This window comes from Odocoileus virginianus, chromosome 5, assembly GCF_023699985.2.
Source record: "Odocoileus virginianus isolate 20LAN1187 ecotype Illinois chromosome 5, Ovbor_1.2, whole genome shotgun sequence".
NCBI lineage: Eukaryota > Metazoa > Chordata > Mammalia > Artiodactyla > Cervidae > Odocoileus > Odocoileus virginianus.
Window position 1 is genome coordinate 90,636,436 of NC_069678.1, and position 22,987 is coordinate 90,659,422.

Here is a 22,987-nt window from a genome sequence, read left to right on the forward strand (position 1 = left end):
AAGGCGGCGCGCCGCCTGTGTCATCCGCCATCTTGTGCGAAGCAAGGTGGCATCCACGTTCCCTAAACGTCTTCTCCGCTTTTGCCTCGACCGCCCCTTGATCACAGACATGTCTCGGGACCGGTTCCGAAGCCGGGGCGGTGGCGGTGGTGGCTTCCACCGACGCGGAGGAGGAGGCGGCCGCGGCGGCCTCCACGACTTCCGCTCCCCGCCGCCCGGCATGGGCCTCAATCAGAATCGCGGACCCATGGGGCCCGTGCCGGGCCAAGGTGGCCCCAAGCCTCAGATCCCGCCACCGCCTCCGCACCAGCAACAGCAGCAGCCACCGCCGCAGCAGCCGCCGCCGCAGCAGCCGCCGCCGCTTCAGCCCCCGCCGCACCAGCCGCCCCATCAGCAGCCGCCGCACCAGCAGCCGCCGCCGCCGCCACAGGACTCATCTAAGTCTGTCGTTCCTCAAGGACCCGGTTCGGCTCCCGGAGTAGGCAGCGCCCCTCCGGCCACCGGCTCGGCGCCGCCCGCCACACCCCCGACCTCGGGGGCCCCCACGGGGCCAGGCCCCACCCCGACCCCGCCGCCCGCTGTCACCTCGGCCCCCCCAGGTGCGCCTCCACCGGCTCCGCCGAGCAGTGGGGTGCCCAGCACCCCCCCTCAGGCTGGGGGCCCGCCGCCTCCACCACCTGCAGGGGGCCCGGTGCCTGGGCCTAAGCAGGGCCCGGGACCCGGCGGCCCCAAGGGCGGCAAAATGCCAGGCGGGCCGAAGCCTGGCGGCGGCCCGGGCCTAACTACTCCTGGCGGCCACCCTAAGCCACCGCACCGAGGTGGCGGGGAGCCCCGTGGGGGCCGGCAACACCATCCGCCCTACCACCAGCAGCACCACCAAGGGCCGCCGCCCGGAGGGCCTGGCGGCCGCAGCGAAGAGAAAATTTCGGACTCCGAGGTGAGTATCAACCTGAGCTACGCGTCGGTTTTCCTAAGATGGCGGCGGCCCCCCTCCCCACCCTCCATTTTGTCGGAGACCGGAAAGGGCGCCTGCGCGCGGGAGGCGGGAGTGGGTGGGCGGGGCTGCGGGATTGAGGGGCGGCCTCGCGGGTCCGCTAGCGGCATCCCTGGGGAGGCCTCCGGGCTGGCAGAGGGTGGCTTGAGGAAAGTTTGATGGGCCCTGTTAAAGCTAACGGATTCTGGGGTCCAGAGTAAAGAATATAGCGTGAAATTTGGGATTGACGAGATCGGGCGATTTTTTTGTCCTAACGCGTAGCCACAGGTTTCGTCGTTGACAACAGTTTTAGTCGTTTTATTAATACCCTTCCACCCTTTTAATTTTTGTTCACTGTAGTTTTGATGCTGTCAGGGACGTTAGGTATAAACGGTTGACGAGGTTCCTGATACAGAACCTACTCTCTGGAGAGACTTGTCTTCTCAAGAGTATTCTGATGGTTTAGGCTCTTTAATGTTACGAGTGATTATTTTGGAAGTTCGGTTAGGCATGTAATATGATCTTTAAATGCAATAGAAGAACAACCCGATTGGGTAGGTGACATATTCAGTTTGGGGAAAAGACTATTGCTTCTTCCTACTTGCAGAGGTACCTTGTATTTGAAAGTTGCCTTTTTTTATACTAGGGGTTTAAAGCCAACTTGTCACTCCTGAGGAGGCCTGGAGAGAAAACTTACACCCAGCGTTGTCGGTTGTTTGTTGGTAATCTACCTGCAGACATCACGGAGGATGAATTCAAAAGACTTTTTGCTAAATATGGAGAACCGGGAGAAGTTTTTATAAACAAAGGCAAAGGATTTGGATTTATTAAGCTTGTGAGTTTGGTTTTTGTGTTTTTCTGGTGGACTTCTCTTTTTACTACTACATAGTGTTTGTTGAACCAACAATTTTACAAAGTTTTCATCTCTCACAGAAAAGATGTAGCTGCTGTATAGTGCATAATATTTAAAACGGGGGATTGGGTGGGTAAGTGTCAGGGAAGACTTCTTGGAGATAAGTTGAACTGAGCTGGCAGAAGAATAGGATTGTGGGGTTAGACTTGTGGCAATTTTAGGGTGGGCATTAGCCAGTTTTGAGGTCATTAACTTTGTATATTTTGATGGTTGCAGGAATCTAGAGCGTTGGCCGAAATAGCTAAAGCTGAACTTGATGATACACCCATGAGAGGTAGACAGCTTCGGGTTCGATTTGCTACACATGCTGCTGCCCTTTCTGTTCGAAATCTTTCACCTTATGTTTCCAATGAACTGTTGGAAGAAGCCTTTAGCCAGTTTGGTCCTATTGAAAGGGCTGTTGTAATAGTGGATGATCGTGGAAGATCTACAGGGAAAGGCATTGTTGAATTTGCTTCCAAACCAGCAGCAAGAAAAGCATTTGAAAGATGCAGTGAAGGTGTTTTCTTACTGACAACGTAAGTTTTTATGTTTATCTTAGTAACACTTAATATTTCGAAGAAATCGCAATAAAGCTGGAACGAAATTAAGATGAAACCATTTTGTTGCTAGAACTCCTCGTCCAGTCATTGTGGAACCACTTGAACAGTTAGATGATGAAGACGGTCTTCCTGAAAAACTTGCCCAGAAGAATCCAATGTATCAAAAGTAAGAACAATTTCTTAGAGTACAAAGGAGAACTTGTTCATTTTTTTTTGTTTGTTTTAAACTTTCAAATTTGTTTTGGGGTATAGCAGATTGAACAGTGTTCAATAGTTCCAGGTGAACTGCACATGGACTCAGCCATACATGCAGATGTATTCACTCTCCCCCAAACTCCCCTCCCATCCTGTTTGCCATATAGCATTGAGCAAAGTTCTCTGCTGTACAGTAGATTCTTGTTGGTTATCTATTTTAAATAATAGGAATGTGTGCATGTCTTACCCAACTCTAACTATCCTTTCCCCTTCAGCAACCGTAAGTTCGGAAAACTTGATAATTTTTCAGTTTTGTTTAATATGTACAAAAATCTTAGATATGGTTAATGAAAACTGCAGGGTTAGAAAGCTAGAGGTTTGTAACCTCTAGTTAGAAGCAGTCATTCAAATACCTAGTGTGTGTTTCTGTGGTAGGTACATTTCATATGCAGTCTTGTTTTCTTAACAGTTGTTAAGATGTGTTGTAGATACCTGGTTTTTCAGAGTTGGAAAAATATTCTTTGAGTTGAAACTGGCTTGGGAAGTGGGATTAGGACAGTGAGGAAGGTAGGATTGATCTTCATTGCCCATGTTACTGTCTAGTATCATCCTGGAATGTAAAGAGATACTAAGAATCAAGGTAATTTTTGCCTTCCAGTGTTTCTTAGAAGTGAGAAGCCAGTGGAAGGACCAGTGTTTTTTAGGGGACATCAAATACATATATTTCTTGTGTGCATCCATAAATTGGTTCATATTTAAATATTGTCAGGGAGAGAGAAACCCCTCCTCGTTTTGCCCAGCATGGGACATTTGAGTATGAGTATTCTCAGCGGTGGAAGTCCCTTGATGAAATGGAAAAACAGCAGCGGGAACAAGTTGAAAAAAACATGAAAGATGCAAAAGACAAATTGGAAAGTGAAATGGAAGATGCCTATCATGAGCATCAGGCAAATCTTTTGCGTCAAGGTAAAGTACCTTCTGAATTTTGCTAGTAGGATCATTTGCCTTTTGAGCTTACTAGAATTTGTTAATGTGAATCTATAACAGAATTTTCCAATGTTCAGATCTAATGAGACGCCAGGAAGAATTAAGACGCATGGAAGAACTGCACAATCAAGAAATGCAGAAACGTAAAGAGATGCAATTGAGGTACAATTTTGTTAAACCTTTGTTTAAGTGTTAAGTGTACCTAAATTTTGCAGGTGAGTCGGTTGAGGTACAGAGATGTTATTAAATACTATGTCAGTGTTGGTTTAATGCTTAAATTGTGAAATAGAGATTTCTGTTATATGGCTCATTTACTTTGCTGGAATACATTTAGGGGTTTTTTTTTTGCTAGTCACTGTCCCAACCTTCCATTTGCTGTAATGCTCTTAAATAAACTACTAGTTTGCTTCAAGTTGAATTTTTTTAACGTGCATAAAAAGCTTTTGTTTTCATACTTAATGAATGTATCCAGGCAAGAGGAAGAACGACGTAGGAGGGAAGAAGAGATGATGATTCGTCAACGTGAGATGGAAGAACAGATGAGACGCCAAAGAGAGGAAAGTTATAGTCGGATGGGCTATATGGATCCAGTAAGTAAACTTCTGCAATGGAGTTTTCTACAGAATTTGTGGATATCTAGGGTGTGGTTTTATTCAGTTAAATATGACTTTCCACATGGTAGCTGTTCTTCCTTTTTTTTTCCTTTTTAACCTAAGTGTTTATGATTGATGTGCCTTGAGTTTTGCCTCCTTCTTGGGTGGGCCAAAAGATTTCATTGGTTAGGAAGAAGCTTGCTTTATAGGTTTTTTGATAATGGCGTCTTTTTAAAATTGCCTAATTGGGTTTCTTTCTTTAAGTTGAAAACAATTTTTGTTAAGCTTTGGAAATTTCTTGGTAGTTAAGAATGCTTGGTATGGGTTAAGTACAAGAGTGCTAAAGGATTTTTTTTTTTTTTTTTTAAATTTCAGAGAGAAAGAGACATGAGAATGGGTGGTGGAGGAGCAATGAACATGGGAGGTAAGAATGAAAATTAAATTAGTAATGCTAATGAAGGGCAGTATTTTGATTGAGTGGTAACCAGCATTTTTGTTTTCTAGATCCCTATGGCTCAGGAGGCCAGAAATTTCCACCTCTAGGTGGTGGTGGTGGCATAGGTTATGAAGCTAATCCTGGAGTTCCACCGGCAACAATGAGTGGTTCCATGATGGGAAGCGACATGGTAATGTATCTTGTGGGACGTAGTTCGAAAGGAAGTTCTCATTCTCACAACTTACGTGTGTGTGTTTTTTTGTTTTTGTTTTTTAAGTAGGTGACTGGACTTCTTTTAGTTCCCCTATCGTGTAAATCCGTAATATTGATGAATACCTTGGCAACATAGAAGAACTCAATGTGGTAACCTCACCTGATAAGGTTGCCAACAAAAAGTCAATACTGTTAGTAGTATGTTGGGAGTTATCTTTGGCAATAAGTAGACTTAGGTGCTTTCCATTATATTGCTTGTGTACTTCTGCACAATAGCTCATGGCAAATCCAAATTCTAAATGTTAGATACTGATTATTCTACATCCAAGTGAGAGTAATCAAATGGCAAGCTGTCATTCATTAAGCTGGTATTTGCCATAAGTGTGAATCAGACTTGTTTGTAGCTTGTAGCTTTAGGCATGTTTTAGCAATGTGTAGGACTTTGACCTACATTTGGTGTGACTTTATCCATGAAAAGGGAATTGTTTAGTCTTCGGACTCGTCGTTTCCCTCCTGTTGGGCCTGTCTTTAGGTGTACTTTCTAAAATAAATGGACATCTCTCTTTTGCTACAGAATAGCAAAAGTCAGTGTTATTTTTTAGCATACTAGTTGTGTGCATTTGATCTGAACCTTCTTGATCGTGTCATATTTTAGCTGTACAGATAGCCTGTCAGGATCCTTTAGAATAACCAAGAGAATTGGTCTGAGTGGTGATCCTGGGATTTTCCAATCCTTAAAGAAGTGAATTGGCTGTAGAGGTGGGTTTGGAGAAAAGTGCTTTGTCACAACTGAACTGAATCTCATTAGCTCATCTACAGTCTTTGGCAGAGGGAGAGAAGCTGCAGCATATAGCTCACTAGATTCGTTGTGCAAACAACAAGGATATAGAATGGGGCCTCATCTACTTAAGGCTTTGAAGATTAGAATCATAAGTAGTTGGAGGGTTAAATGTAGCGCTGTTAGCTTCAAAATGAATTTTAAAAATAACGTGGGTTATATTTTGGTTTATATGCTTCCTAATAGTCAGATGTAGGTTATATATCAAATTTGTAACTTATTTGACACGATGTTCCCACAGTTCAGATTCTACAGTCCTTGTGACATGTAGCTCCTGGATTCTGAGATGATGTGGTAACAAACCCCCAAATTTCCTTTTCACCTTTTAGAGATAATACAAACCTGAAATTGCACTGAAAACCTAAAATTGTTAGGATTTTGAAATAGTTTGAAGGATTAGGATTTAGTCTTAAGTAGCCCTATAGTATTTTGTAGGAAGCATGTTGAAATTATTTAATAACAGTTTTAAACCCTGATGCCTTTTTTAATTTCTGGGGGGTTTTGTTGGATTTTTGTTCTGTTTTGGGGTTTTGTTTTGTGTTTTGAGCAATACTCTTAATAATTGGTCTGCTTTATATGAATTTGAAAGATAGTTCAGGCTGCTCTGCTTGCATATCTGTAGGGTTACTCTGTTTGGGATCACAGGTTTCTAGGACTAGAATTAACCTAAAACTAGATGGAATAAAGTCCTGCTTTATTGCAGTCACTTAAGCTTGGTGTTAATGCTGTTTGGGAGACACCCGAAACACGAAATCATAACTGTCGGGACTTTTCACAGACATGAGGGAAAATGAAAAGTTGGGCTGTTATGAGGGTGGGCTGTATGTTCAGTTAATTTGCAACTATAAAGAACAGTACTGTGAACATAATTTCTCTGGTTTTATGTAGTGATGGCTGTGAAGGTGATATACTTGGAGAGAATATGGCAACACTTTTAAATCAAATTACTGTGCCGGTTAAGTGACTAAACCTATTAGTCTTCTATTCTTTTTCTTTTTGTAGTCTGGTAGCATTTTATTAAAAACTTTGAACCTTTTAAGATTTCTGCAACTTAGCAGATGTGTCTTAAGATCTTGAAAAGCACAAGGTTTCTTATGCAGCACATACCACTAACTGGTGAGTAGGTCTTTGTCACTTCATTGAGTGAATTGAATCTGTCTGGTTGGGCTTGTTAGGCTTACTTGGAAAGTAAATTTCCTGTTCAGACCTTGAAAGCAAGTTTGTAAGCTTTTCAGTGGGTTAATCTGATGTGAAATTTCTTAAAACTCATTTTGGAATGGGTTTTCACATCTGCACTAATTCTTAAATTTCTTAGCACTACAGGGAAGATCTGTTCTTTGAAACAGGTGTATGAGAATGGCTCAAGTGGGAACATACCACAAGGCATGTGTTACCGTAAACTAATTTTCAAATTACCCTTTTTTCCTTTCTATGTTCCCGGTGCCTGTGGATCGACTCATTGGTGATTGTATCGACGAACGTTGACTACGGAACCTTCTAAAATATTTACTTAACACACATGGACATCAACTACATATAATGAACTGTTGATTACTGTTCCAATAGCGTACTGAGCGCTTTGGGCAGGGAGGTGCGGGACCTGTGGGTGGACAGGGTCCTAGAGGAATGGGGCCTGGAACTCCAGCAGGATATGGTAGAGGGAGAGAAGAGTATGAAGGCCCAAACAAAAAACCCCGATTTTAGATGTGATATCTAGGCTTTCATTCCAGTTTGTTTTTGTCTTTTCTTGTTTAGATACCAATCTTTTAAATTCTTGCATTTTAGTAAGAAAGCAACCTTTTTATGGATGTTAGCAGTTTATTGACCTAATATTTGTAAATGGTCTGTTGGGGCAGGTAAAATTATGTAATGCAGTGTTTGCAACAGGGGGATTTTTTTTTCCTTTCTTTTTTTTTTTTTAAACTGTATAATGTCCCTCAAGTTATGGCAGTGTACCTGTGCCACTGAATTTCCAAAGTGTACCAATTTTTTTTTTTACTGTGCTTCAAATAAATAGAAAAAATAGTTATGATATTGATCTTCAACTTTGCCATTCATGCTTCTATGCACATTAGGCTAGGTATTCCACTTGGAAAGCATAAGAGTGTCTAGGCCTTTGAATGGCATATGCCATTTCTGGGAAATGTTATTTGTAGGCTAAGTATTGCTTTCTACTTATAAGTACCCCCTTGTTTTAAAAAGAAGAAATGCTTATTGAAGTAGTTTCATGATTTGATTTGTTTGGCAAGGAAGCAAGCTGGTGCTGAGTATTTTTAAATGGCTATGTAAGCAAAGCTGAACTGTAAATCTTCATTCAGGAATATGTATCAAGATTATGGAACGGGTGTAAGACTATTGATAGGGGGAGAAAGTGGGTATGACTTAAATGGATCTTTTATGGCCCTATGATCTATTCTTTCCTTGAAAGTTTCTGAAGAAAAAGTGGAAAGATCATTTTGTTGCATTCCTCCATTCTTGTTTTTTAAAAAACGAGTCCCAAGCCCTACAAACGGCTTGTATTGAACTTTCACATTTGAATTAAAGATTGTTAAACATGAAGCCTTTTCATGTATTACTTTTAAGTGATTTATAAAGGTGGAGTTTAGAGTGAATAATTCAATTAAAAAGAGGTATAGTTAATCATGAAGTAGGTTAGAAATGTATATACTTGTACTCTTTTACATCTCCTTGTGCTACTTCTATTGGGCAAAGTCTGTAGGACTATGGAGAAAACCTGTTCTGTTTTCTAAGAGCTTGTAGTGACTGTTAATAACACAGGGTTGCAGAGAACCATTGTTACAAACATTTTTGTTTTTCATCGTTTCCTTTTGATGTGGCACAAAATCTGGAGAGAGTTGCTTGTGCTGCACAGTGCAGACGTTCCTTCTCCCACCATAAAGCTTTTGGAGTGTTTCGATGGTGTTGTCAGTTTAACGTCAACTTCATTGACTCTCCTTCCATCAGAGACATTTTGACTCACTGATGAAATAGTTTGTTACTGGTGTCTGTTAGTACATTGGGAACACCTGCTTTCCCAGTGTATATACAAGCAGAGGAACAATTTCCTACAAGTAGGAAAAGTAATTGAATGGTTTGGCTTTGATTTTCGCTATGTTTCCATTCAAATTTGTACATTATAGAACTCTTAAACTGTGGAATGTCTTCCTCTTTTTCACCTCTTAGTGTTAATTGGCAAAAGTAAAATTCTAAATCAAGTCTTTGTTTAAATGCTGAAGTAAGTTTAGTATTGTGCTTGAGTACAAAGGGAAACCTATAGTGGAAACAGCTGAGCACTGTGCATAGGGAACCTGTTAATAAATACTGGTGGAGTATAAAGGCATGCCACCAAATTCTGGTTGTGTGACTGACAGGTGCCTGGTGTGCTAATTAAGGGAGAGAATCTCATTCGAAAATGTTCATTATTTCTGTTCACCAAGACACTTGGAAATGAGTAGTTCTACCATAATTATGTCATAGGAGGAAGTTTTGTCCCAAGTCATTAATTGGTGATAATGTATGAGATTTTCTGTACTGGAAACAAGGGTCTTGATTGAAAGGAGTCCATTACAATTTGAATTGTGTGGTAGGGACTCCCGCTAATGAAAAGAAAATAAGGGGTGTTCATGGGACACCCACAGAGGGTGAACTTGAATGTGTGGGTGGGGGCTGGTGGGGAAATGGGAAAATCTGCCTATAAAATTAATGTTTCAGTTTATTTTTCAGATTACATGCCTTTCTTTGTAAGGGATGCTGGCACAGACCCCTAAAATAAGCTTTTCGTAGTACTGTACCTTTGAAGAGTGGTGAAGGATGCTAATGGATTATCTCCTGAAAGTTGTGGTTTTGATAGCCTTACTGTGTAGAATTGCTAAACATTGTTTAGCAAGTAATGTTGCTTAGTTTTAACTAAGTTTTGACTTTTATCACTGAAATAGCAGTGTATCAAGGGTTGTAAGCTACTCAGACTTTCAACAAGTCTTGCAGTGTATATGATAGCCTAATGTGAATTTAAATCATCTTAAAAAGTAGATTCCTAAAAGCTGATTTAAGAAACTTGGGGTGGGAAAGGGAAGGTAATAGTTGAGAGGTATTTTGGCCATTCTTCTCATTTAAAGAAAGCACCTGCCCCCATTTCCTCTTCTCCACTTTCTCTCATAATTTTAAGAGGAACACTTGATTGTTTTAAAACTAACTGCTCCTCTTATTACTCCTTATCTTTAAAAACTGCATTCTCTAAGAGATCCCAGTGTATTTAGTAGGTACTTTAGAAACTTAACCCATTGGCTCATGTTTAGTGAAACCATAATCCTCTTCGCTTAAAACACTAATTAAACTTCTAAGAAGTACTTGTAAACCCCACCACTCTTTATTAGATGTATTATATCACTAATATAAATAGACAATAATTTGGGAAATTGTAATGTTACGCCTGTGCAATTTTTGTAAGTGGCATATCATGGCAGATAAAAATTTAGATACTTGGCTTTTCTTGGGCAAGCCACTACGTTTGTGGTGGAATATTTTCTGGTGTTCTTGGACTGCAATTGTGCACTATTAAAGTAGTGGCCTGCTACATAACTGCATTTAGCCAGCATTTCTGCAGTGCGTAACTGTGAGGAACGTAGTACCGCAAATGGCAATGGACATTAGGACCCGGATGTAGTATTCCTGCTTGCTCCGAGATTCTCATTGCCGACTGCATACAGGTAGGTAACAAGCAATATAATCTAACTTGGTGACTTGCTATGTACTTTTATTCCGTGGGCATTCTGACATCATACTTCTGACAATGAAATTACAGTGCAGCACCTAACACGTGTATGATAAAGCTAGCTTATATCAAAACTGTGTGGGTTTGGGTTTAGAGCTGTAATTTTTCAGGCAGAATTAAGTGCTGTTGCAGTTCTCAGATAAAAAGTGCAAACTTGAGTATTTGGTATGTATCTGATTCAGTTGTGTGGTTTTTAGTTGCATCGTAACTGAAGATAACAAACACATCAGTGGTGTGGGGGAGAGGGGACCATACCATATTTGGAAAGTAGAGTACTTTTAGCATCTTGACACAGACTGTATATAGCATGTGACAAATAGTTTCTGTTATAGCAAACTGACCTCCCCACAGGTCAGCAATACCAATTTCAGAGTGTAATCTTGGCTATTACTCCACAGGGTTGAGTGAATTAAAACTAAAAGTACAGTTTTTTTTTTTGCAATGTGATTTGAAGATTTTTTAAATGGGCTCCATGGGAACAGCTTTGTTACTAACTGGGGGCATAGATGGGAATCTAACATGAATAGTTCAAGTTCTGTGATTTGTCTGAATATGTCTATACTCTAAACCTGGGGGAAGATGGTGTGGCATGTTGACTTGCCTATTGAATACATGTTGGGAATCATTTCCCAATTGTAAGACTTCGTCGTATTCTGTAGGATAACTGCAAATGTTCAGGGTAGCTTTTTGAATTTGGTTCCCTTAGCTTTTTAGGGATGAGATGTTGCAGTCCAAACTGTTCTATTACCAAAATAGTAAGTCTTCAAAAGCACCCTCTTTGTTGTTCAGGATTTAAGATTTGCATCGACAGTTGTTCCAGACCGCAATTCAACTGAACATTGGTCTATGAACTGACTTTTAGCTAGCATGCATGAGAAATAGCTTTCATGTATAATGTTTTCTGCTCTGTAACTGGAAAGTTTGGCTTACTTCACATAAATGTTGGCAAAACTCTTGACAATTACGAGAATTTCTTTTTGTATCAAGAAAAATGGCTTGCTCTTTGGCAAGCAGTTCACATGGTGGGGACAGACTTGTAATTTTAACATGTAGTCCATTCAACCAAATGACTTGACTTCTGCTAGATGAAAGAACAAATGGTGACTAGTTTAGCTCTGTATTAGTAATACAATGTACATCCAACATAATGCTCAGTATTAGTGACAATAGTGTCACGAAATTGGCATGCAATTCTGATGGGGTTTTCCTATGGCATAATCCATGAAGTTGGTAGCCAACACTTGGCTCCCGTGGCTCAGTGATTGTTTAGAAATAAAAGATCAGGTTTATTTCTTAACAGTCAATAGCTCTTTTGAGAGAATGTACTTGGTATATGGACATCATCGGGTTGGGGGGTAATTTTGCTTCATTCTGCTTATTTCAAGATGAATAGGTTTTGCACTTTCAATGAGAAACCTGTGACTAAAGTTGATTCTTACTAGTTTTGATTTGTATGTAGCTGTAATTTGTGAATTTTAGTGCAGAGGGTCTTCTTAAAAATCAGTCAAAATGGGATAAACGGGTTTCAATAGTAACTATATCCCAGGTGCTTGCATTGTATTTCATAGTCTTTTCTTATTACAAACAAAAATTATTTTTAATGACAGTGGTCGCAAGTTCAGAGGTGTGATGCCAGAATGCATTTTCGTACTGTTAGGCCCTTGGGAATAGATACCGGTGCTTTATGAAAGATGAAAGAAATGCAATGGGTGCTCTTCATATAAGGTTGCAAAACCTACAAAGAATGCATAATAGTCTCATTTTTCCCGATAAAGAGATGCGTGTGACTAGTTTTGGACTTTTAACCTTAATGGGGGTTGCATGTTTCTTATTGTTAATCATTGTCAGCTGCAGTGACATGATCCACAGTCCTGCATTTACTGCTTTAACAGTAATGATTTTGGATAGGTTTTAGAGAGCTGGGATGTTTGTTCTGGGCCTTTATTTGGTTTGGGCTTTAGCTGATAACGTTTCAGTGCTCTGTCAGCTAGTGCAGTTCTCAAATGGCTGCCTGTTAGGGAAAGAATTCAGAGGATTTGGCTGCTCCTAATCATCTGTCATTGCTGCTAGATAATGATTGGCAATTTCTAAGACTCAACTGTGGAAATCACAGTTGTTGGTAAACCATCAAACATAAATGTTGCTTTTGAACACCAGTGCTGAAAAGATTTTATTCAGAGGGTGAAAGGGGGGCTGGATGCAGAATAGGATAATCTGGAGAATGGAGGAAGAATGCAAAACGATATAGTATCCCTTATGGATGGTACATGTGCAACAGGGAACTATTTCATATACCCTTGGCAGTCTCTGATAATCAGGGAGGAAGAAAAACCTGGAATTTGGATTAAGGCTGATCTTTCTGGTTTTTGTGAACTGTGGCTCTGCCAGGCATATATAGTGAAGGTGAATGTCTTCTCCCTCAGAAAAACTCAGGTTCCTTGCTGTCCTGATAAGGCATAGCTTCCCTGCCATAACTTAAAACTCAGTGAGGACTTAAGAGGGAAAGAATGAGGCAAATATATAGGATTGCAGGATAACAACTGCATTGTTGTGTACTGTGGAACGGGGAGGGCACTCTTGGAGGACTCCTGCTGAAGGTGGTCAGTCCACCTAAGAATGGAAGACATACTTGGTGGGGAGCAGGGTATGTGCTTTTCTATGAAAAGAGCCGATGTTAAAACTCATTTGGTAAGGTAAACGTTGTCACATACCTTCACATAAGGGATAGTATATTTTGGGTTGCAGTCAAACTTCATTGTGCTCAGACTGGTGAAAATACAGATAGGCTTTTGTAAATACAAAGAAGATACAGTTCTCATTCTAATTCAGGTGTCTACTGCTACTTCAGAATGATATTAGATTCCACCCCCACCCCCCCCCATGAAGTTTCTTCCTATTTTTTATGCTGTAACTTGCCCCCAATCTTTGTTTCTGGAATTTTACTCTTTAAATTTTGAAATTAACTAGCATTTCAAATCTTCATGCCCTTGTCTTTTATATTAACTATTTCCTATTATTCTTTAGGTAAGAATGATTGATGTTGGCTGATAACTGGAGTGCTCATTCACTTGAAGTAAGCTTCCTTGAAAGTCTGCCTTTTAAGGATTTGGGGGTTTGGTTTCTGTTTAATGGTTAAATGATTTAACTGTGTGGGGTGAAAGTTGTTTGATTTTTAAGATGTTCACCTCTTCATACCCCTGTATTTTTGTTTTTTAAATAGATGTGTGTGGGTGTATATGAGTTGGAAAGAGAAACAGCTGGGAATATTTATTACAAAAATGTTAAACAATAAAGATGGCGTTAGATCAGAAAAGGCTTGAATTTGTGGAGAAATGCTGTATTTTATGGTACTCTAAAATCAACTCTGGACCAATTCAAAAATCTCCTTGAGATTCCTTTTACATTATAAATTGTGAATAACAATTGTTTCATTACTGGTAGGGAGAATTCCTTAAGTACATTTGACCCTTGAACAACATGGGTTTGCGCTTCAGGGGTTCACTTAATGATGCAGATTTTTTCCAGTAGATACATAACTGCAATGCCAGGTCTTACCTACACAGTAACAATGAATGTGAAAGTTGCTTAGTTGTGTCCAACTCTTTGCAACCCCGTGGACAGCAGTCTGCCAGGCTCCTTTGTCCATGGAATTATCCAGGCAAGAGTACTGAAGTGGGTAGCCATTCCCTTCTCTAAGATGTTTTCCCAACCCAGGGATCGAGCTCAGGTCTTATCCCTTGCAGGTGGATTCTTTTTACTGTCTGAGCCACAAGAGAAGCCCAAAGCCAAAAAAAAAAAAACCAAACCGCTATTGAAATCCAAACCTATGCCAAAATATATATACCTATTGATGTCAGAATAAGGTGTAACATCTTAAAAATCAGTTTAAAGATGTTTAAGATATGCCAAATAGTTATCATAACAAAGTTTTATTTTAATGATAGGTGGATATAAGTTCTCAAGACTTCACACAGCATGAGTTGATCAAGAAGGAAAGCCACAACTTGTTAGACTGATGGCAGTATCGAGGTTAGTTGAAATTCTTAACTCTAAACTGTCCTCAGGGACTTCCCTGTCTGTCCAGTGGTTAAGACTTTACAATGCAGGTGGTGAGGGTTCAATCCCTGGCAGGGAGTTAAGATCACACATGCCTTGGGGCCAAAAAACTAAAGCATAAAACAGAAGCAATTTTGTAACAGATTCAATAAAGACTTTAAAAATGGTCCACATCAAAAAACATCTTAAAAATTGTCTTCAGAAGGAAGGTGGTGTAAAATAACTGCTTATGTGGATATCATTTTAATTTCTTATATGTTAAAACTTTTTTGTAGCAAGTATGTTTTTATAACATTTACTTAAATATTGAATCTTTTTTGTTTTTTTAAAGTCTTGTGAGGTGTGGTAGGCCTTGACTGTAGTCTTATTTGGCTAAAATCTCAGGAAAGACAGGCACTTAAGTTTTTAATAAAAAAATATATAGCTATATTCTTTGCATCCATACAACAATGCAGAGGAAGATTCAGAAGATTTGAAGTTCTACGTTTCATCCAGATGGTTAAATGGTGGAGTCACTGATACTAGAGGGTTGGCAATTTTAAAGGGCAAGTCAACTCTGCTTCTCTGGCTAAACAGCAGTCATAGACATTATATAGAGAAATGGACAATGACTGTGTTCCAGTAAAGCTTTTTTTACAAAATGGGCTGCAGACAGTAGCTTACCTGTCTCATGTAATAAAAATTTGCATTTGTTCATGGTATCACATAGGTATAAAGAGCTATCATAATCAGTTGAATTTTAATTCAGTTGAATTTTAAGGAGAAATGGGAGAATTGAGAGCTGTCTTAAACCTTTGAAAAGTATTAGTTGCTCAGTTGTGTCTGATTCTTTGCAACCCCATGGACTGTAGTCCGCCAGGCTCCTTTGTCCATGGGATTTCTCAGGCCACGAATACTGGAGTGGGTTGCTATTGTCTTCTCCAGGGGATCTTCCTGACCCAGGGATCAAACCTGGGTCTCCTGCATTGGGGGTGGATTCTCTAGTGCCCGAGCCACCAGAGGGTGCCAGTTAATGGGAGTGTCTTGAAGAGATCTTCCTTTTAAGAGTTTGGTTGTAACTAAAAGTTCTTGTAGAAGATGGAAATAAAATTTAATAAACTTGCTAGGTGAGTCTGGAATTAAAATTATTTGTGCTGCTTAACCCTTATTTATCTAAAGATAATCAAATATTTCTGCCACATTCTTTGATTAACATTTACTTGATTGTTGCTGATAAATATTTGAGACCTTGATACCTAATTATTATGACTTTTGGAATAATTGTTTCCTTTTAATTGGCAGGATCACGTGAACTGTGTCCTGAAAACCAGTGAGGAAAAGAGCAAAGAGAGGAATCAACCTGTTGTTGAATAAAAATGTTTCAAGATGGGATTATGTTTTGGTTTTGTTTTTAAGTAGGATTCTTCTATTTTCTAGAATTTTCCATAAGTGTCAGCAACTTATTTCTCAGTGGCATTGAAGAAGTCATTCCATATTATAAGTTTAAAACAAATTGCATAATCCAGGGCTTATATTTCTTGAGGCCTTTTTGGCAGAGCTGCTTCAGCTCCCTACCCGCCCCCCCCCCAAGCCTCTTAATAACTAATCAACCTGATGGCCTTATTTATTCATGGGTTTAGCTGTCAGTATCTTAAAAATGACCTTCAGGGACTTCTCTGGCTGTCCAGTGGACCAATGTAAGGGGCACAGGTTTGAGCCCTGATGGGGGAATTAAGATCTCATATGCTGCCTGGTGTGGCCTTAATTGCCTTCAGTCTTCATAAGTTTTAGTCTTGGAGTTACCATGTGATTGGCAATTGTTAATTGCTACAGAGGTGGCATAGGATGAGATAGCATCACCGATTTAGATGGACATGAATTTGAGCAAACTACAGAAGATGGTGGGAAGACAGGAGCTTGGTGTGCTATATAGTCCATGAGATAGCAGTCACAAAAGATTCTAACGTGACTTAGTGACTAAACATCAAAGCAATTGTTAAATAGAATTTTGTATAACACTTGTGTATTACAAAAAGATTATCAAATTATGGTTATGAATAATTGGGTGGTATTTCACTCAGACTGAATTGCATGTTGCCAAATATAATAATTTGGTTGTCCTGAGGAGCAGTTTCTGTAAAATGGAGTTGAATTTTATATACAGTGTAACGGGCAAATTCTCAGATTACCTGTAAATGTAAGGGAAATACTGCTGTAATTTACTATAAATTCTGCTTATCCCCTTCATTCTTGAACCTCATTACAATTTGACAAGCTGTTAAAGGACTCTTTCACACCATATTAATGTGAGGTATAAAAAAATAATTTTTAACCTTTTTTGAGAAGTTACATACTCAGTTAAGTCATGTCCCAACTCTGCAACCCATGGGCTGCAGCACACCAGGCTTCTCTGTCCTTCACTGTTTCCTGAAGTTGCTAAAAACTCATGGTGATGCCATCCGACCGTCTCATTTTCTTGCCTCCCTACCCTTTTAGCTTCCTATAGCATCAGGGTCTTTCCCAGTGAGTTGGCTCTTTATATCAGGTGGCCACAGTATTAGAGCTTCAGCATCAGCCCTTTCAATGAATATTCAGGGTTTATTTCCTTTAGGATTGACTGGTTGTCCAAGAGACTAAAGAGTCTACAGCACCACAGTTTGAAAGAATTCATCAGCACGGTTCAACTCTCATATATGACTACTGGAAAAATAGCTTTGACTGTATGAACTTTTGTGAAGTGTCTGCTTTTTAATATGCTATTGTATTTGACAAGTTGTTTAACCTCAAGCTATAAAAGGGTTAAATAAGAATCCCTGCCTTACAAGGTTGTACTGATTAGTTGCTATTTCTAAGTGTGTATGTAGGGAAGTGAGGGGGAGCTCAAGTTTAGTCCTGGCACATAAATAAGCTGAGAGAAACTGGAAAGGAGGCCTACAATGTTAGCTATGCCTGGAAGATGGTGAGTGCAAGGAAGCCTCCTCTGCCTCGAGGTGCAGGATGCAACATTCCTCATGCAGAAATTCTAGGGAACTTTAGTTTGCTAATGTTATTAATCTGTTTTTAAAGTGATTGGAAAAAAGAGATTCCATAGAAATGGAATTTTTTTTCCTTTTTTGTTTATAAAACCAGTAATTACTCATGATGAATAAATCAAGCCATAACAAGTCAGCGAGGTATTTAACAAATTGTGTATGAGGCATGTAATATTTTGCATGCCTTCCGTCTTCGATTTTAAAGTGGATTGGGAGACTTCCCTGGTGACCCAGGGTCTTAATCCATCTTCCAATGCAGGGAATGTGGTTTTAACCCCTGGTGGTTGAAATTTATTCCATATGAGCGACTGCCTGTGAGCTGTAGCACCCACGTGCAGCAACAAGAGAAGCTCATACCTGTGCCTCAGTGGAGACCAAGTTCAAACGTACTTGAGGTCAGAATGAGAGGAGGAAGAGAGTTCAGTTGCTCAGTTCTGTCTGACTGCAACCCTGTGGACTGCAGCACGCCAGGCTTCCCTGTCCATCACCAACTCCCAGAGCCGACTTCGGTGCATAGAATCGGTGATGCCATCCAACCATCTCATCCTCTGTCTTCCCTCTCTCCTACCTTCAATCTTTCCCAGCATCAGGATCTTTTTAGATGAGTCAGTTCTTCGCATCAGGAGGCCAAAGTATTGGGAGTTTCAGCTTCGGCATCAGTTGTTTCCAATGAATACTTGGGATGGACCTCCTTTAGGATGGACTGGTTGGATCTCCTTGCAGTACAAGAGTCTTCACCACCACAGCTCAAAACCATCAATTCTTTGGTGCACAGCTTTCTTTATAGTTCAACTCTCATATCCATACCGGACTGCTGGAAAAACCACAGCTTTGACTAGATGGACTTCTGTTGGTTAAGTAATGTCTCTGCTTTTTTAATATGCTGCCTAAGTTGGTCATAGCTTTTTTTTCCCAAGGAGCTAGCATCTTTTAATTTCATGACTGCAGTCACCATCTGCAGTGATTTTGGAGCCCCCAGAAATAGTCTCATTGTTTCTGTTGTTTCCCCATCTGTTTGCCAGAAAGTAATGGGGCTGATGCTGAAGCTGAAGCTTCCAATACTTTGGCCACCTCATGTAAAGAGTTAACTCATTGGAAAAGACCCTGATGCTGGGAGGGATTGGGGGCAGGAGGAGAAGGGGACGACAGAAGATGAGATGGCTGGATGGCATCACCAACTTGATGGACATGAGTTTGAGTAAACTCAGTGAGTTGATGATGGACAGGGAGGCCTGGCGTGCTGTGATTCATGGGGTTGCAGAGAGTCGGACATGACTGAGCAACTGAACTGAACTAAATGGGACTGAATGCTATGGTCTTAGTTTTCTGAATGTTGAGTTTTTTTTTTTTTTTGAATGTTGAGTTTTAAGCCAGCTTTTTCACTCTCCTCTTTCAACAAGAGGCTCTTAGTTCTTTGCCTTCTTCCATAAGGGTGGTGTCATCTGCATAACTGAGGTTACTGACACTTCAATCTTGGTTCCAACTTGTGCTTCATCCAGGCCAGCATTTCTCATGATGTACTCTGCGTATAAGTTAACTAAGGGTGAATATATGCAGCACTGATGTATTCCTTTCCCGATTTGGAACCAGTCTGTTCTATGTCCAGTTCTAACTTGTTTCTTGACCTGTGTACAGATTTCTCAAGAGGCAGGTTGGGTGGTCTGGTATTCCCATCTCCTGAAGAGTTTTCCACAGTTCATAGTCAAAGGCTTTGGCATAGTCAATAATGCAGATGTTTTTCTGGAACTCTTGCTTAATTGATGATCCAGTGGATGTTGGCAATTTGATCTCTGGTTCCTCTGCCTTTTCTAAATCCGGCTTGAACATCTGAAAGTTCACGGTTTACATACTGTTGAAGCCTGGCTTGGAGAATTTTGAGCATCACTTGGCTAGCGTGTGAGATGAGTGCAATCGTGTGGTCTGGGGAGAGACTCAGAAGAAATTAAAGTGCCAAATAGGAAAACATCCTGTTTTTAAGAATTTAAAGATTTAACACAGCATGGTATTCCCCAAATTAATTTACTTAACAACTAAAGTGTTGAATACCTAAATGTACAAGTAAAATTACACTTAGAAAATGGGTAAATGTCTATGACTTTGAGTTGGGCAAGAAATTATTAAATATGACACCAAAAAGGTGTTCAACAAAAAATGGGCATATTGGGTTTACCAAAATTAATCACTTTTCTTCAAAGAACATGGCAGTCCAGTGGTTAGGACTCCACACTTCCAGTGCAAGGGCCCAGCTTCCATCTCAGGTTGTGCAGCTTGGCCATGAAAAAAATATATATATATACCCTGAGATACCACTTCACACTTTCAACTATTGAGTATCTGAAGATAATACGGTGTTCAGTTCAGTTGCTCAGTCGTGTCTGACACTGCGTCCCCATGAATCGCAGCACGCCAGGCCTGCCTGTCCATCACCAACTCCCGGAGATTACTCAAACTCAGGTCCATCGAGTCCAGTGATGCCATCCAACCATCTCATCCTCTGTCGTTCCCTTCTCCTGCCCTCAATCTTTCCGAGCATCAGGGTCTTTTTAAATGAGTCAGCTCTTCGCATCAGGTGGCCAAAGTATTGGAGTTTCAGCTTTAACATCAGTCCTTCCAGTGAACACTCAGGACTGATCTCCTTTAGGATGGACTGGTTGGATCTCCTTGCAGTCCAAGGGACTCTGAAGAGTCTTCTCCAACACCACAGTTCAGAAGCATCAATTCTTCATAATATGGTGACTAGTTCATAAACACTGCATTATAGAGTTGATATTTGCTAAGAGAGTAGAACCTAAAATGTTTTCAAACAAAGAAGCACTTGATGGGTGCTTCCATAATGTATCCAGTCACAATGTACACTTAACTATACAATTATCTGTCAATAATACCTCAGTAAAAGTTGGGGAAGGAAAAAAAGATACCACTTCACAATTACTAGACTGTCGGCAGCAATGTGGAGAAATCGGAGCCCTTGTACACTGCTGGGAGTGTGAAACGGCAGCCACCTTGGAAGACGGGAGCAGCTCCTCAGTTACCATACGACCCAGCAAGTCTAATAACCTGAGAGAAAAACATGCTCACAAAAATTTGTACATGAATGTTTATAGAATCATTCATAACAGCCAAAATGTGGAAATAAAAGTCATGGAAGCAACCTAGATGCCCATCAGCAGACGAATGGATAAGGAAGCTGTGGTACATATACCCCGTGGAATATTACTCAGCCATTGGCTGTGGAGCACATGCTCCTGGCTTTGAAGTTCATCCTTGCATTTGCCATACCTGATAAGCCACGGCATATCCAGATGAAACTGGCCAGATTGGAATTTGAATCTTTGGAGGCACTCAAGCAGCAGCAGATGAAGCTCACAGCTGAGAACCTGAAAGAGGAATGCAGGGAAGGTGGGAAGGAGAAGGCGCCCTGAGGGTGGACCCACTTCCAGGCTCCTACCCGAGCCTCACACCCACTCCAGCCACCTGACCTTGCTCCAGAGCCACCAGGGCCCAGCCTCGCATATGGACCAGCCACCAGCTCCACACGCCACCCTCACGGTGACTGTTGGCCGATGGGGGTGGCATCCAGCCGAGCCCCCACTGGGAGAACGGGCGTCCAGTGAGACGGCATTTCCACACCTGACTCTGTCCTGCAATAAGTTCACAAACCCTTCATCAACGGAAACTGCCCACCGAGCTATTAAAGGCCCCGTGCACGTCAAAAAAAAAAAAAAAGAATTCATTTGAATCAGTTCTAATGAGATGGATGAAACTGGAGCCCATTTATACAGAGTGAAGTAAGCCAGAAAGATAAAGACCATTACAGTATACTAACACATATATATGGAATTTAGAAAGATGGTAAGGATAACCCTATATGTAAAACACAAAAAGACACACAGATGTACAGAACAGAATTTTGGACTGTGGAAGAAGGTGGGGGTGGGATGTTTCTAGAGAACAACATCGAAACATGTATATTATCTAGGGTGAAACAGATCACCAGCCAAAGCTGGATGCATGAGACAAGTGCTCGGACCTGGTGCAATGGGAAGACCCAGAGGAATCGGGTGGAGAGGGAGGTGGGAAGGGGGATCGGGATGGGGAATACATGTAAATCCATGGCTGATTCATGTCAATATATGACAAAAACCACTACAATATTGTAATTAGCCTCCAACTAATAAAAATAAATGAAAAAAAGTCATGGATGAATGGATAAACAAATAGTGATATATCCATACTATGGAATATTAGCCACAAAAAAAATGTAGTGATGTGTGCTACAACAGAAGTGAAGCCAGTCACAAAAGACCATATTTGTATAAAGTGACCAGAACAGGGAAATCTATAAAGTAGGTAAGTGGTTGCTTAGGATTGGGGGAAACGTGTTGAGAAATGGAAAGGAGGAACAAGGGTGTAATTGCTAAAGGATACAGAATTCCTTTTTGAGGTAATGAAAATATAAAGTAACTAGTAATGGATGCATGTATCTGTGAATATACTAAAAACTATTAAATCATATACTTTGGAGGAAATTGGGTGGTATGTGAATTACATCCCAATAAAATGGTTTTTAAAAAAAGACTGTTGTGTAAGAAGAGGCCTGAGCAGTAGGCAGAGGTAAGATCATTTGTGGGCCATTATTAAGGATTTTGATCATAATACTTTTCTTCTGTTCTTTGCAAGCAGCTTGAGCAAGAGACACTGAGATGACCCAGATTATTAAAATTGCCTCCTAAATTGTCTGACCCCTTGCCCACTGTTGCCCATTTCAGCAGTTTCCATTATCTAGTGCGTCATAAAGTTCAGTTCAGTTCAGTTGCTCAGTCGTGTCCGACTCTTTGCGACCCCCATGAATTGCAGCACACCAGGCCTCCCTGTCCATCACCAACTCCCGGAGTTTACTCAAATTCATGTCCATCGAGTTGGTGATGCCATCCAGCCATCTTATCCTCTGTCGTCCCCTTCTCCTCCTGCCCCAATCCCTCCCAGCATCAGGGTCTTTTCCAATGAGTCAACTCTTCGCATGAGGTGGCCGAAGTATTGGAGTTTCAGCTTCAGCATCAGTCCTTCCAATGAACACCCGGGACTGATCTCCTATTTAGGATGGACTGGTTGAATCTCCTTGCTGTCCAAGCAAGGGGCTCTCACCACGCCTGAATGTAGTGACTTGGGACAACAGATTATGATGATATTGAGAGTTGACCGGCCTCAGCAAGGTGGACAGACACTGGAGCCTTTTGTCTTCTGAAGACTTGGACCAAGATGGCTGTTTCACTCATGCATCTGATGCCTCCGCTGAGATGGTTGGAACTTTGTATTTGTTTCCACAAAATAATTAAATATGTCTCAGTTCCTAAAAGCAAAAGGGACTGGTGTATGTTTTGAGGCCAGTGGGAAAGAGGGACTTTAGAAAATGTTCAACTCTGAGCCTGTGGTGTGGAGAGACATTTAAATGACATTCT

General features: G+C 40.8%; 1 protein-coding gene and 1 pseudogene across 3 annotated transcripts; both read left to right on the top strand.

Annotated features, from left to right (window-relative positions):
• SFPQ (splicing factor proline and glutamine rich) lies at positions 1 to 21,257 on the top strand. 3 transcript variants are annotated; one of them, XM_020874728.2, is made up of 13 exons: positions 1 to 937; positions 1,620 to 1,808; positions 2,103 to 2,404; positions 2,499 to 2,594; positions 3,393 to 3,589; positions 3,688 to 3,772; positions 4,083 to 4,200; positions 4,579 to 4,627; positions 4,708 to 4,829; positions 7,257 to 10,396; positions 13,486 to 13,534; positions 14,406 to 14,490; positions 15,799 to 15,888. In XM_020874728.2, exons 1-10 carry the CDS (start codon positions 110 to 112, stop codon positions 7,392 to 7,394), a joined length of 2,124 nt encoding a protein of 707 aa, XP_020730387.1. In that variant the 5' UTR covers positions 1 to 109; the 3' UTR covers positions 7,395 to 10,396; positions 13,486 to 13,534; positions 14,406 to 14,490; positions 15,799 to 15,888. The 3 variants fall into 3 exon arrangements, with proteins under 3 accessions (XP_020730387.1, XP_020730396.1, XP_020730378.1); XM_020874737.2 differs by lacking the exon at positions 7,257 to 10,396 and having other exon boundaries at positions 15,799 to 21,257; XM_020874719.2 differs by having other exon boundaries at positions 7,257 to 13,534.
• Positions 21,042 to 22,987, top strand: part of LOC110125643 (10 kDa heat shock protein, mitochondrial pseudogene) — a 16,556-nt pseudogene continuing 14,610 nt past the window's right edge.